Source organism: Protomyctophum bolini, assembly GCF_963924005.1.
Source record: "Protomyctophum bolini genome assembly, chromosome: 15".
Classification (NCBI taxonomy): Eukaryota; Metazoa; Chordata; class Actinopteri; order Myctophiformes; family Myctophidae; genus Protomyctophum; species Protomyctophum bolini.
The window spans coordinates 27,733,911-27,746,171 of record NC_137876.1 but is presented as its reverse complement, the minus strand read 5'-3'; the positions used below and the strand labels follow the sequence as shown (position 1 = coordinate 27,746,171).

Here is a 12,261-nt window from a genome sequence, read left to right as displayed (position 1 = left end):
ACAATTTGAATAAAATGACTATTGGCACGATTGTATAATAGGCTACAATGCAAACTTAGATGAAAAGGTGCAGGAGCAAATAGGTTGTTTTGTGTTTTGTTTTATATTAATTGCATGGTCGAAATCAAGATTTTCTAATCGAAATATTTGATACATACAGAAGTAAAGTTGTGCTCCAATGAAAACAATCAAGTGAATACAGGGTTTGGTTTATTACAGGAAACATCTGTACAAAGCGCAGGAATGAAATAATGAATAAATAGATGAACCCTATTCAGAAAATTTAAAATTTCTTTCTCGAATTTATAATTCAAAGCCGAATAAAGAAAACATTTTTTTAAGATGCTACGCAAGGTAACTGCATAAGAAATTGAAAATATTTACATGTTCAAACATTTATGTTCAGCCACCCTGCTGAAAATACGTTCAGATGTTTTCCTAACTCAGATGCTTATAGGGCTGTCAAGTGTATGAGGAAATCAGAAAAAAAGAATGTACAAAATAAACTGCTGGCAATACAGTACAGCTTAGCTAAGGTGACAGTCCACTAGTATATCTCAATTCCAGTAGTAATTTCCCCCCACTGTACAGTTTTCAATGGAACATGCATTTCATGTTTTTTTTCCTACTACAGCTCAACTCAAAGAATTAAAATAAAAAAACATTCATTTTCAAAGCAACAAATTATACATTTGTTGCATTTTCAAAATAACAGAAAAAACATTTAAAACTTTTATCTCATCCCTCTTGGAATCATTAAATACGTAATAATTACGTATAGCATGGGACTCAATTTCCATGAGTGGTTCCATAAAGTCGTCGTTTTAATTTACTTATTTCCTATCTTAGTGTCCCAAAGGCACATGGTCCATTTACGTTCCTATAAACAACAGACATGAGCACCGAGGGAGGTAATGGAAATCTGGATCCAGAATGACTCAAATAAACATACCAGTTATCACATCAGTTATAGAATTTAAATACGTCCTTTTTTCTTTCTTTTTTACATACACACAGACAAGTGGACCGTTGCATTTGTTTTTCTGTTCCTGCCTATTTAAATGCATCTTTCTATATTTTAAGCTTCAATTGGGAGAGATCTTGTGCCAGAGAAACAAAAACATGATTTAAAAACAAAAAGAATACTACAATACATGATCTTCAGTAGAGTCGCGCTCCGAACCCAAACGTCTGTTTGATGGCTTCGATGTAGTATCTCTGCCATCCCTGTTTCGTTCTCTCCTCCTCACTCTCGGGAACCCCTCGACATTCCACCTTCAGCTCTGTCTCATTGCCTCTGTCCGAGAAGGTCAGTGTGATTTTCGCATAATGTTCTGTAGGAGGCAGGGCAAATTAGTATCAAAACTCAAATCAAACTTTATTTATAGAGCACATTTAAAACAATCAAAATGGACCAAAGTGCTGTACAGGGTGAGACAAAAGCATCAACAATTAATACCACAATAACAAAAACATCAGTAATTAATGCCACAATAACAAAAGTGCCATAAAACAAAAGGTTAGGTGACAATTAGGTGCGATTAAAAGCCAAAGAATAAAAATGTGTTTTAAGAAGTGATTTAAAAGACTCAGAGTTTGCAGAGTATATAAATATATGAATGACATTGGTGTTTGTGTGATGTCTCATAAACTGTCCATCCTGCATGAGATTACAGGACAAACTATAAACATGACATTTTCTATATATTTCCAAATTTAAAAATGTATTAATCTGAGATTAAAAGAGGTATTGATAGAGGTATTGTGCAGGCATATGTTCCGACATACCAAGAGTCCGGCAGTCATTAGTCTGACACGCTAGCCAAACACTAACCCTAACTGCACACGGACGCAACACAAGTCGTGGACACAATGCATGTGGGGAGCAACGGGTGATTTGCGCATGTCAGACTTTTGGTATGTCTGATAAACGTCTGCACCCCATTGATCCCCATGTGGAAATGTATCCTCTGCGTTACATGATCCATCCTGAATATTAGTGGTCAGACATTGAGCAGTGCCCAGGAACCAGCTCCAGCTTTAAGGCCAGTGCATTGGCAGAAGTATGTTTCTAACATGTATTGACAAACCAACTCCATAGTAAACATTAATTCAACTCAAACTTACCACAGGGCCAGGTGTTGTACCTCCACTTCATGACTATTTTCTGCTCATAAACCTAAATCAGAAGACAAGTGAAAACTGTAAATCATAAGAGACAGCAGAATACCACAGTACAACACAGCCAAAAGAATGCCAAGATATTAACACAAATCCAATGCAAATACACACCTCTGGGCACTAACATCTTCATAGAATACAGTTTTTATGCTATAGTTATGTTTTTATACCTTTGATAGTGTACAGTAAGCTGAGGGGAGAGAGAAGGGGAGTGACACACAGCAAAGGTCATCGGGATCGGGAGTCGGAGCCTAGGTGCCCGGACTACTAGGCCGGCCCGGGCCTTATATTAAACTCTGGGAAACTGATGTATTGCATTCACATGTCTGTAAGGTGAGAAGCTCTCACCAGCTCTGTGAATTCACCCAGCACATTTCCATCCAGCAGACGAAACTTTCCACCCTTCTCTGCGTTGACTGTTGCTTGTGCATGAGTGAATGCCTGGATCATCTACAACATAAGGAAAATATATATCTTTTTCAGGACACAATTGAAGTTAAGCTCTATTTAACACTTTGACTTCTAAATTGCTTGAGTTAATTAATTGTAGAACACTTTCCCTGCGATTCGCGAGTTGCCCGAGTTATGTTTTCATTGTTTAATCCACGTTTTAAATGAGTCATACGGGCAATCCACCAGACAAAATGAGATATGAGACACGTTTTGATGACGTCGTCGCAAAAAGGTCCGTCGCTTCAGCGTTAAGGGAAAATGACTCCCTATTGTTTATAATGGGGAAACTGCCGGAGGAGGAAGCCGTTAAGCGCCCGGTATGTTTGTGATCACCGCTATGGAAAAAATTTCAACACTACAACAAGCGATTACAATGTTACAACTCAGCGGTCGGTGCAGTGGCTGTTCAAAGGTAACTTTAAACTTAGGCAGTCTAGCCTAAAAGACGGCCGTAAATTGTCAGCAGTTAACCTGTTAATGTACCTTGAACAAAACAAGTGGATTACATGGTTTTTACAGGGCAACACAAAAAAAAAAAGAGGACAGAGGCTTTTGGTAAGGGAGGTATATCAAAATAAACAGCTTTTAAATTGCAGAAGCTCCTAGCAGGCTGCACATAAACGGAGACCTTCCTACAAAATAATCACTATGTGCACAGGAATATGTGGTACATCTGTTGTCTGGGCACCATGGCTTTGACGGGAGGCGGACTATTTTCCGACAGCATTCTAGCCGACGGGGCAACGGTCCGCTCGGGCAGAGGGGGGACCGTCGCTGCGATGCGAAAAAGCGATGGTCCGACATGCGCTGCTCCCGTGCTTGCGGTTATGGTCAGGTTAGGATTGAGGTTTCGGATCAATATGCTGTCGGAAAAAAGACCTGCACCCGGCTTTGACACCTACACACCTCACTACTTGCTTCCAGGCAATCTAGGATTTGAAGCATTACATCATCTATTGCACTCACTTTAAGTGGTTCTGAAAAAGATGTAAAAGAAAGGTGGAGGATGTCATGCTTCTCACCTCTTGGTTGATGAAAACCCTGAAGAGTTCGCCTGGTGAGGTCAGGAAGGTGTCCTTAATGCTGAATTTACAAGTAGGAATCTTAACACCAGTGTTGGTTGTAGGGGCTGAGCTGCCTGAGGAATTGATCTGTTAAAACAGAACAAAACAATTCATTACTGTAAATGTGTTATTATAATAATATTGGAGCTCAGATATGAATAATCTTGGAAACCACATTAATTTATTATATATTTTATGTATGACTTGTAACTAGGTACCATTTGGATATGTCTTTATACATTTTAAGGAACCAAAATGTGTTTCATATTACTTATGCTATGAAAAGTACTTAACAGAAATAGAACATAATCATTTCTGGAAATTGTCTGTGGCAGAATCAAGACCCAAAACAGACAGAAATCAGAAAATATCACAGACGCACACAAAAAAGGTGTGAGCTTTACTACTAGAAGCCTGTTACTCTTACTGGCCTAACTGAAACCACAGGGGAAAAAAAGAAATCAGGACCAACCTGCATTCTATCCACCTTGGCTTTGGACTGTGAAGATTGCGACTTGGAAACTCCATTGGCGGTGGGCAGAATCATTCCCTGTGTGAACTCTGTTGGGACAATATTGTGTTGGTGTTTTGAAAAGACATCGCCCTCTTATATTGGCCATTACTGTTTGTTGTTATTATGGTTTATTGTTGGTTAAGGACATTGTCATAATTATTTTCTATTACAGACTAGTCATCCTCATTTGTATTAACAAACTTTGTTAACCACTTAACAAGTCTGTCAATTCACACTCTTTACTACTTTCACTTGTCATTTCCAGGTTGTTAGACAGTGGCTGTCTGACAATGGCAGGGACACAATCTATCAATATATATTGATAGATTGTGTGTGTGTGTGTGTGTGTGTGTGTGTGTGTGTGTGTGTGTATATATATATATAAAATTATTATTTATTTTATTATTATTTTTTCCTTCCAAAAACTAAGACGTGAAACTACATTCCACTATGACTGCGTGATTGTTCCCCTTTGAGAAATACTAACTCACCTGTTTTTAGGTAGCCGACGTAGCTTCCCAGGGATTCACGTACTTTCTCAGCTCCCTTTGTCTTCATTAGTGATGTCAGCGGTGTCTCCGGCTCATCTTTGTTTAACGTAATATTAATCTGGACAAATGTCACAACATTCCACCACTATAATTAATATGAATCAACAATAATGTTACTACTTGAACTAATGTTTTGCTGCTACCTCTGATACTACTACCGTTTACTAGAAAATATAAGCATACTAATCATGATTATGCCCCTAGTCTGAACAGCAGAGTGGGAATGGAATATAAGGCCAACCCTCACCCTTTTGGCTGTGGTTAGTAAGTTTATTTTCTAGTTTTACAGACAGATCACCTATCTTTCACCAAAGCTTAAAAAATGTAAGTGGCTTGTTAGCTAATTCTGTAAATAACTTGACAGTGCGAATACTGAATGGAATGGTTCGTTTGCAAAGCTTACATCAAGGTCTTCCATGTCATTCTCATCAGAGAGGTTTGGAACGTCAATACTTCCTTTGTATTTGATTCCTGCAGTTGATGTCCCTGGTAAAAGACACAAACAAACATACAGATTAATAATGGCCTATTTGTCCTTGTTTGTTAATATGGAAAGTAGTGTGTGTGTGAAAGCAGGAAATGATCACCAGTCAGTCAGTCACCCAAGTCAGGGGTTCTCAATGTTTTTGGCCGGGGACCCCCAGAAATGCTTTGGCAATGTCTCGGGACCCCCGCCCCACACCCCAATATAAATTGACTGCTACAATAACCTTAATAATCTCACAACGGGTAAGGGCTAGTCATACTAAAATTCAGCGAATGTCTGAATGTCTGTCTGAATGTCCCTGACAGCGCTTTATCTCAACATTGGCTGGCCCAATCACTCCCACTTTTCACACAGGCATGGACCATAATTATATGGAGGTCTTAATGGAGCCCTTTTTCCAATTTGACACATTAATGATTTATAATGAATTTCCGAGGGGTCGCGGCCCACATGTTGAGAACCCCTGACCTAAGTCACATGCTAGTATAACTTTGGCTGTGGCTCGTAGGCTTGACTTGCCCCTGCTACAGTGGCAGATATTGAGCCAGGCTGGTTATAGCAGCCCCTTGGCTGGCCTGGTAGTTCAAAGTTTAATATTGTAATAAACATGCCATTACAACCACCACTGGATGAATGGCTTTTATTTCCTAAAGTACCTCCTGTTTCCTCTATTCATTCAGCAGTAATGTAATGAAACTATATGAAGAAAATGTGCACCAGAGACAGGGTGTATTTAAGATTAATTAAGCCTTTATGTTGGTGTTGTTGACTCAACAACGAAAATGACTGTACCTGTCCAAGTGGCTTTCAAGTTCCATTCGTAGAAGAAGATAAGCTTCCCTTTGCGGTTGTTGATGGAAGCCTCTCCTTCCACCTTGCTGACTTCGGTGACCTCGCACGTCCCTTCCTCGTTCTCCACGCTCAAACCGAGGAGCAAAGCTTTTAGTTTGTCAGATGACCAGTTTGTCGCGTCACGTTCAGTCCTGTGAAGACCCATGAAATAGATTTGTGAAACTAATTCATTTGTAAAACCCTTTAACCAAAAATGTCAACAAGCGCTTCACAGAAAGCAAAGGGCACAATTAATAGTCCTGTCACAATTATTACATAATCGTCTAATTGAAATTACGTTATAATCATTTTCATTTAAAATCTAATATTTTCATTTTTCAAACATTTTCAAAAATAATGGAAATAGCCGACAGATAAGCTCAAAATATGTCTCAATTATTTGACTGACAATGAATCGTCAAGTAAAAAATAAATAAACTAGGATAATCAGAAATTGTGTCCATTAGAGAATTCTTCTGGTGAAAAAATATTTAATTGTTAAATATATTAGACAGATATGTAAACAAATATAGAAGATACTATATATATTTAAACACCCATGGTTTGATTTGATGCTTTGCCAATCTGAGAACACATCAGCAAATAAAGGAGAAACAGCGCCCTCTTTTCCTTTGAATTAGTTGGAGTAAACAGTCTGTCTCGAGAGATGAATGCTTTGCTAACACATATTTCATAAGTATAGGTGTCATTATTTTCATTTTGTTATAATACACGTACACTGGCACAAACCATATCCAAATAAGTTAGTCTAAGATTTAGACTCGTTCTCATTATGTATTTTATCAATCTAAATAGTCTAAATCTTAGGCTACAAAGAAGTCACAATGTAAGTCGTCCTATTGACTCTGTTCTCTATAGACAATGTGATAACAAGGTTTATTACACACACCAGGGCCCACACAGTGTGCAGTGGTGTGACAACGTTGACATCACAGAGGATAACTGTACTTGCTAACTGTACTTGCTAGCAACGAGCTAGCTAACTTGAGCTAGCCGTAGCCTTTTACATCAAATAAAACTTGATGTAATGTAATTCAACGTTTCACTTCACCAGTATTTCATAATGGTGTTAGAAGACTGTAAAGATAACCAAAGCCCAACTGAAAAAAAGCTTTCGTTAAAACAGCAAGCTCAGTTTTAAGCTGAACCCATCATGTCATTTTGGTCTCTTCCTGTCCTCATCCTCTCTCTCTCACCAGTGCCAGTTGTTCACATTAGTGGCATCCGCTCTCTCCTCCACAATCCAGCGAGGGTCCCCTTCTCCCCATTTAGCCATCTGTTTGGCGGCGTGTAGTATGATATGTCTTTACTTAGATCTGAAGAAGTGAGAAGAGAGAGACGATTCTGCCGGCGAGTGGCCGTCCACTTGCGGTGCACGTTTCTAGAAACCTGATCGTCCCTCGTCGGGCAGCGTCTAGTGAACAGATCTAATGAACAGATTTAAGACTTCCGGTGGACGATCTCTTCAAAATAAGAGTACCCTCTAGAGTATGAAAAAAAAGTTTCATTTGCACATTAAAACTACAAATTAAGCATTTAAATGATGCTATATGATGCTAGAAGACACACATTATGTTTCTGTGTAAAAATAAGTAATTAAATAATAATAATAGTAATAATAAAGTCATCTAAATGCATAAATGCTCATCACTGGAGTGCATGGACTTTATAAAGTGGACACTGGACAAAAGACGGCTCCGCGAGGCAACTATCTGGACATACCCACGCGTCCGGGGAGATGTCCTCTACCACCCCACAGTCTCCGCTAAGCGGGAGAGGTGTAAAATTCAGAGCAGCAGAGCTTCTACTGGGGTCAATGCAAAAAAAAATACCGTTTCCGGACCCAGACTGGACACTGGACAAAAGACGGCTCCGCGAGGCAACTATCTGGACATACCCACGCGTCCGGGGAGATGTCCTCTACCACCCCACAGTCTCCGCTAAGCGGGAGAGGTGTAAAATTCAGAGCAGCAGACCTTCTATTGGGGTCAACACTCAAAAAAGTGCCGTTTCCAGACACAGAATGGACACTGGACAAAGAGGCCTCCGCGAGGCAACGATCTGGACATACCCACGCGTCCGGGGAGATGTCCTGTACCACACCCCAGTCTCCGCTAAGCGGGAGAGGTGTAAAATTCACAGCAGCAGAGCTTCTAATGGGGTCAATGCAAAAAAAAATACCGTTTCCGGACCCAGAATGGACACTGGACAAAGAGGCCTCCGCGAGGCAACTATCTGGACATACCCACGCGTCCGGGGAGATGTCCTCTACCACCCCACAGTCTCCGCTAAGCGGGAGAGGTGTAAAATTCAGAGCAGCAGAGCTTCTATTGGGGTCAACACTCAAAAAAGTGCCGTTTCCAGACACAGAATGGACACTGGACAAAGAGGCCTCCGCGAGGCAACTATCTGGACATACCCACGCGTCCGGGGAGATGTCCTCTACCACCCCACAGTCTCCGCTAAGCGGGAGAGGAGTAAAAATCAGAGCAGCAGAGCTTCTACTGGGGTCAATGCAAAAAAAATTACCGTTTCCGGACCCAGACTGGACACTGGACAAAGAGGCCTCCGCGAGGCAACTATCTGGACATACCCACGCGTCCGGGGAGATGTCCTCTACCACCCCACAGTCTCCGCTAAGCGGGAGAGGTGTAAAATTCAGAGCAGCAGACCTTCTATTGGGGTCAACACTCAAAAAAGTGCCGTTTCCAGACCCAGAATGGACACTGGACAAAGAGGCCTCCGCGAGGCAACTATCTGGACATACCCACGCGTCCGGGGAGATGTCCTCTACCACCCCATAGTCTCCGCTAAGCGGGAGAGGTGTAAAATTCAGAGCAGCAGACCTTCTATTGGGGTCAACACTCAAAAAAGTGCCGTTTCCAGACCCAGAATGGACACTGGACAAAGAGGCCTCCGCGAGGCAACTATCTGGACATACCCACGCGTCCGGGGAGATGTCCTCTACCACACCCGAGTCCATTCTGGGTCTGGAAACGGCACTTTTTTGAGTGTTGACCCCAATAGAAGGTCTGCTGCTCTGAATTTTACACCTCTCCCGCTTAGCGGAGACTGTGGGGTGGTAGAGGACATCTCCCCGGACGCGTGGGTATGTCCAGATAGTTGCCTCGCGGAGGCCTCTTTGTCCAGTGTCCATTCTGGGTCCGGAAACGGTAATTTTTTTTGCATTGACCCCAGTAGAAGCTCTGCTGCTCTGATTTTTACACCTCTCCCGCTTAGCGGAGACTGTGGGGTGGTAGAGGACATCTCCCCGGACGCGTGGGTATGTCCAGATAGTTGCCTCGCGGAGGCCTCTTTGTCCAGTGTCCATTCTGGGTCTGGAAACGGCACTTTTTTGAGTGTTGACCCCAATAGAAGGTCTGCTGCTCTGAATTTTACACCTCTCCCGCTTAGCGGAGACTGGGGTGTGGTAGAGGACATCTCCCCGGACGCGTGGGTATGTCCAGATAGTTGCCTCGCGGAGGCCTCTTTGTCCAGTGTCCATTCTGGGTCTGGAAACGGCACTTTTTTGAGTATTGACCCCAATAGAAGGTCTGCTGCTCTGAATTTTACACCTCTCCCGCTTAGCGGAGACTGGGGTGTGGTAGAGGACATCTCCCCGGACGCGTGGGTATGTCCAGATAGTTGCCTCGCGGAGGCCTCTTTGTCCAGTGTCCATTCTGGGTCTGGAAACGGCACTTTTTTGAGTGTTGACCCCAATAGAAGGTCTGCTGCTCTGAATTTTACACCTCTCCCGCTTAGCGGAGACTGTGGGGTGGTAGAGGACATCTCCCCGGACGCGTGGGTATGTCCAGATAGTTGCCTCGCGGAGCCGTCTTTTGTCCAGTGTCCAGTCTGGGTCCGGAAACGGTATTTTTTTTTGCATTGACCCCAGTAGAAGCTCTGCTGCTCTGAATTTTACACCTCTCCCGCTTAGCGGAGACTGTGGGGTGGTAGAGGACATCTCCCCGGACGCGTGGGTATGTCCAGATAGTTGCCTCGCGGAGGCCTCTTTGTCCAGTGTCCATTCTGGGTCTGGAAACGGCACTTTTTTGAGTGTTGACCCCAATAGAAGGTCTGCTGCTCTGAATTTTACACCTCTCCCGCTTAGCGGAGACTGTGGGGTGGTAGAGGACATCTCCCCGGACGCGTGGGTATGTCCAGATAGTTGCCTCGCGGAGGCCTCTTTGTCCAGTGTCCATTCTGGGTCCGGAAACGGTAATTTTTTTTGCATTGACCCCAGTAGAAGCTCTGCTGCTCTGAATTTTACACCTCTCCCGCTTAGCGGAGACTGGGGTGTGGTAGAGGACATCTCCCCGGACGCGTGGGTATGTCCAGATAGTTGCCTCGCGGAGGCCTCTTTGTCCAGTGTCCATTCTGGGTCTGGAAACGGCACTTTTTTGAGTGTTGACCCCAATAGAAGGTCTGCTGCTCTGAATTTTACACCTCTCCCGCTTAGCGGAGACTGTGGGGTGGTAGAGGACATCTCCCCGGACGCGTGGGTATGTCCAGATAGTTGCCTCGCGGAGCCGTCTTTTGTCCAGTGTCCAGTCTGGGTCCGGAAACGGTATTTTTTTTTGCATTGACCCCAGTAGAAGCTCTGCTGCTCTGAATTTTACACCTCTCCCGCTTAGCGGAGACTGTGGGGTGGTAGAGGACATCTCCCCGGACGCGTGGGTATGTCCAGATAGTTGCCTCGCGGAGGCCTCTTTGTCCAGTGTCCATTCTGGGTCTGGAAACGGCACTTTTTTGAGTGTTGACCCCAATAGAAGGTCTGCTGCTCTGAATTTTACACCTCTCCCGCTTAGCGGAGACTATGGGGTGGTAGAGGACATCTCCCCGGACGCGTGGGTATGTCCAGATAGTTGCCTCGCGGAGGCCTCTTTGTCCAGTGTCCATTCTGGGTCTGGAAACGGCACTTTTTTGAGTGTTGACCCCAATAGAAGGTCTGCTGCTCTGAATTTTACACCTCTCCCGCTTAGCGGAGACTATGGGGTGGTAGAGGACATCTCCCCGGACGCGTGGGTATGTCCAGATAGTTGCCTCGCGGAGGCCTCTTTGTCCAGTGTCCATTCTGGGTCTGGAAACGGCACTTTTTTGAGTGTTGACCCCAATAGAAGGTCTGCTGCTCTGAATTTTACACCTCTCCCGCTTAGCGGAGACTATGGGGTGGTAGAGGACATCTCCCCGGACGCGTGGGTATGTCCAGATAGTTGCCTCGCGGAGGCCTCTTTGTCCAGTGTCCAGTCTGGGTCCGGAAACGGTAATTTTTTTTGCATTGACCCCAGTAGAAGCTCTGCTGCTCTGATTTTTACACCTCTCCCGCTTAGCGGAGACTGTGGGGTGGTAGAGGACATCTCCCCGGACGCGTGGGTATGTCCAGATAGTTGCCTCGCGGAGGCCTCTTTGTCCAGTGTCCATTCTGTGTCTGGAAACGGCACTTTTTTGAGTGTTGACCCCAATAGAAGCTCTGCTGCTCTGAATTTTACACCTCTCCCGCTTAGCGGAGACTGTGGGGTGGTAGAGGACATCTCCCCGGACGCGTGGGTATGTCCAGATAGTTGCCTCGCGGAGCCGTCTTTTGTCCAGTGTCCACTTTATAAAGTCCATGCACTCCAGTGAATAGCATTTATCCATTTAGATAACTTTTTTATGTTATTTAATTACTTATTTTTACACAGAAACATAATGTGTGTCTTTACAATAACTGTAATGTAATAATAATACTAATAATGTAATGTAAAAATTATTTAATTAACGAATTAAATAACCTTATTTTATTCTGAAAGCAACCGGATGTCTTAAATCTGCTAGCTCTCAGACCGGAAGTTCTAAAACTGCTCATAAGACGGAGCCCTCTCGTCGCTGGAACTGGAAGCTGCTGGGTGCTCTCTAGCGGTGCCCCTCCGTTTACTCACCGAGCATAGAACTTGCTGGAAACGGAACGGAAGTGTCTGTACTGGGTTGAAATGTCCCCCTGAAATGTTCCCCTTTGATGGATTCCTTGAGCTTGAAGACTGGTTCCGCGTTGTAGTATGTGCATTTTGGAGGAAATCCTTGTTTGGTTTTAAGAAAAAACATCAACATTTTCCCTTGTATGAACCCTTGCAATTGTTTTTTAAAAGGTTTAATAGTTTGTATAGGAATTTTACAAATGTT

The 12,261-nt window shown here is 43.5% G+C and overlaps 1 protein-coding gene across 1 annotated transcript; it reads right to left on the bottom strand.

Annotated features, from left to right (window-relative positions):
• Positions 1–207: 207 nt before the first annotated feature.
• ahsa1a (AHA1, activator of heat shock protein ATPase homolog 1a) lies at positions 208–7,497 on the bottom strand. Its single transcript, XM_080783044.1, has 9 exons — positions 7,299–7,497; positions 6,043–6,233; positions 5,167–5,249; positions 4,704–4,821; positions 4,171–4,259; positions 3,657–3,785; positions 2,530–2,631; positions 2,128–2,179; positions 208–1,334 (listed from the first exon to the last, which is right to left on the bottom strand). The coding sequence occupies exons 1-9, from the start codon at positions 7,376–7,378 to the stop codon at positions 1,162–1,164; spliced, it is 1,017 nt and encodes a 338-aa protein (XP_080639170.1). The 5' UTR covers positions 7,379–7,497; the 3' UTR covers positions 208–1,161.
• Positions 7,498–12,261: the final 4,764 nt, after the last annotated feature.

Bases quoted from the DNA above. Each gene is read 5' to 3' on its own strand.
- ahsa1a (XM_080783044.1), bottom strand. From the start codon at position 7,378: ATGGCTAAATGGGGAGAAGGGGACCCTCGCTGGATTGTGGAGGAGAGA. The intron at 4,822-5,166 runs GTAAGCTTTGCA...ACATTTGTCCAG, and splicing joins ATGACATGGAAGACCTTGAT to ATTAATATTACGTTAAACAA. The intron at 2,632-3,656 runs GTGAGAAGCATG...CTTATGTTGTAG, and splicing joins GGGTTTTCATCAACCAAGAG to ATGATCCAGGCATTCACTCA.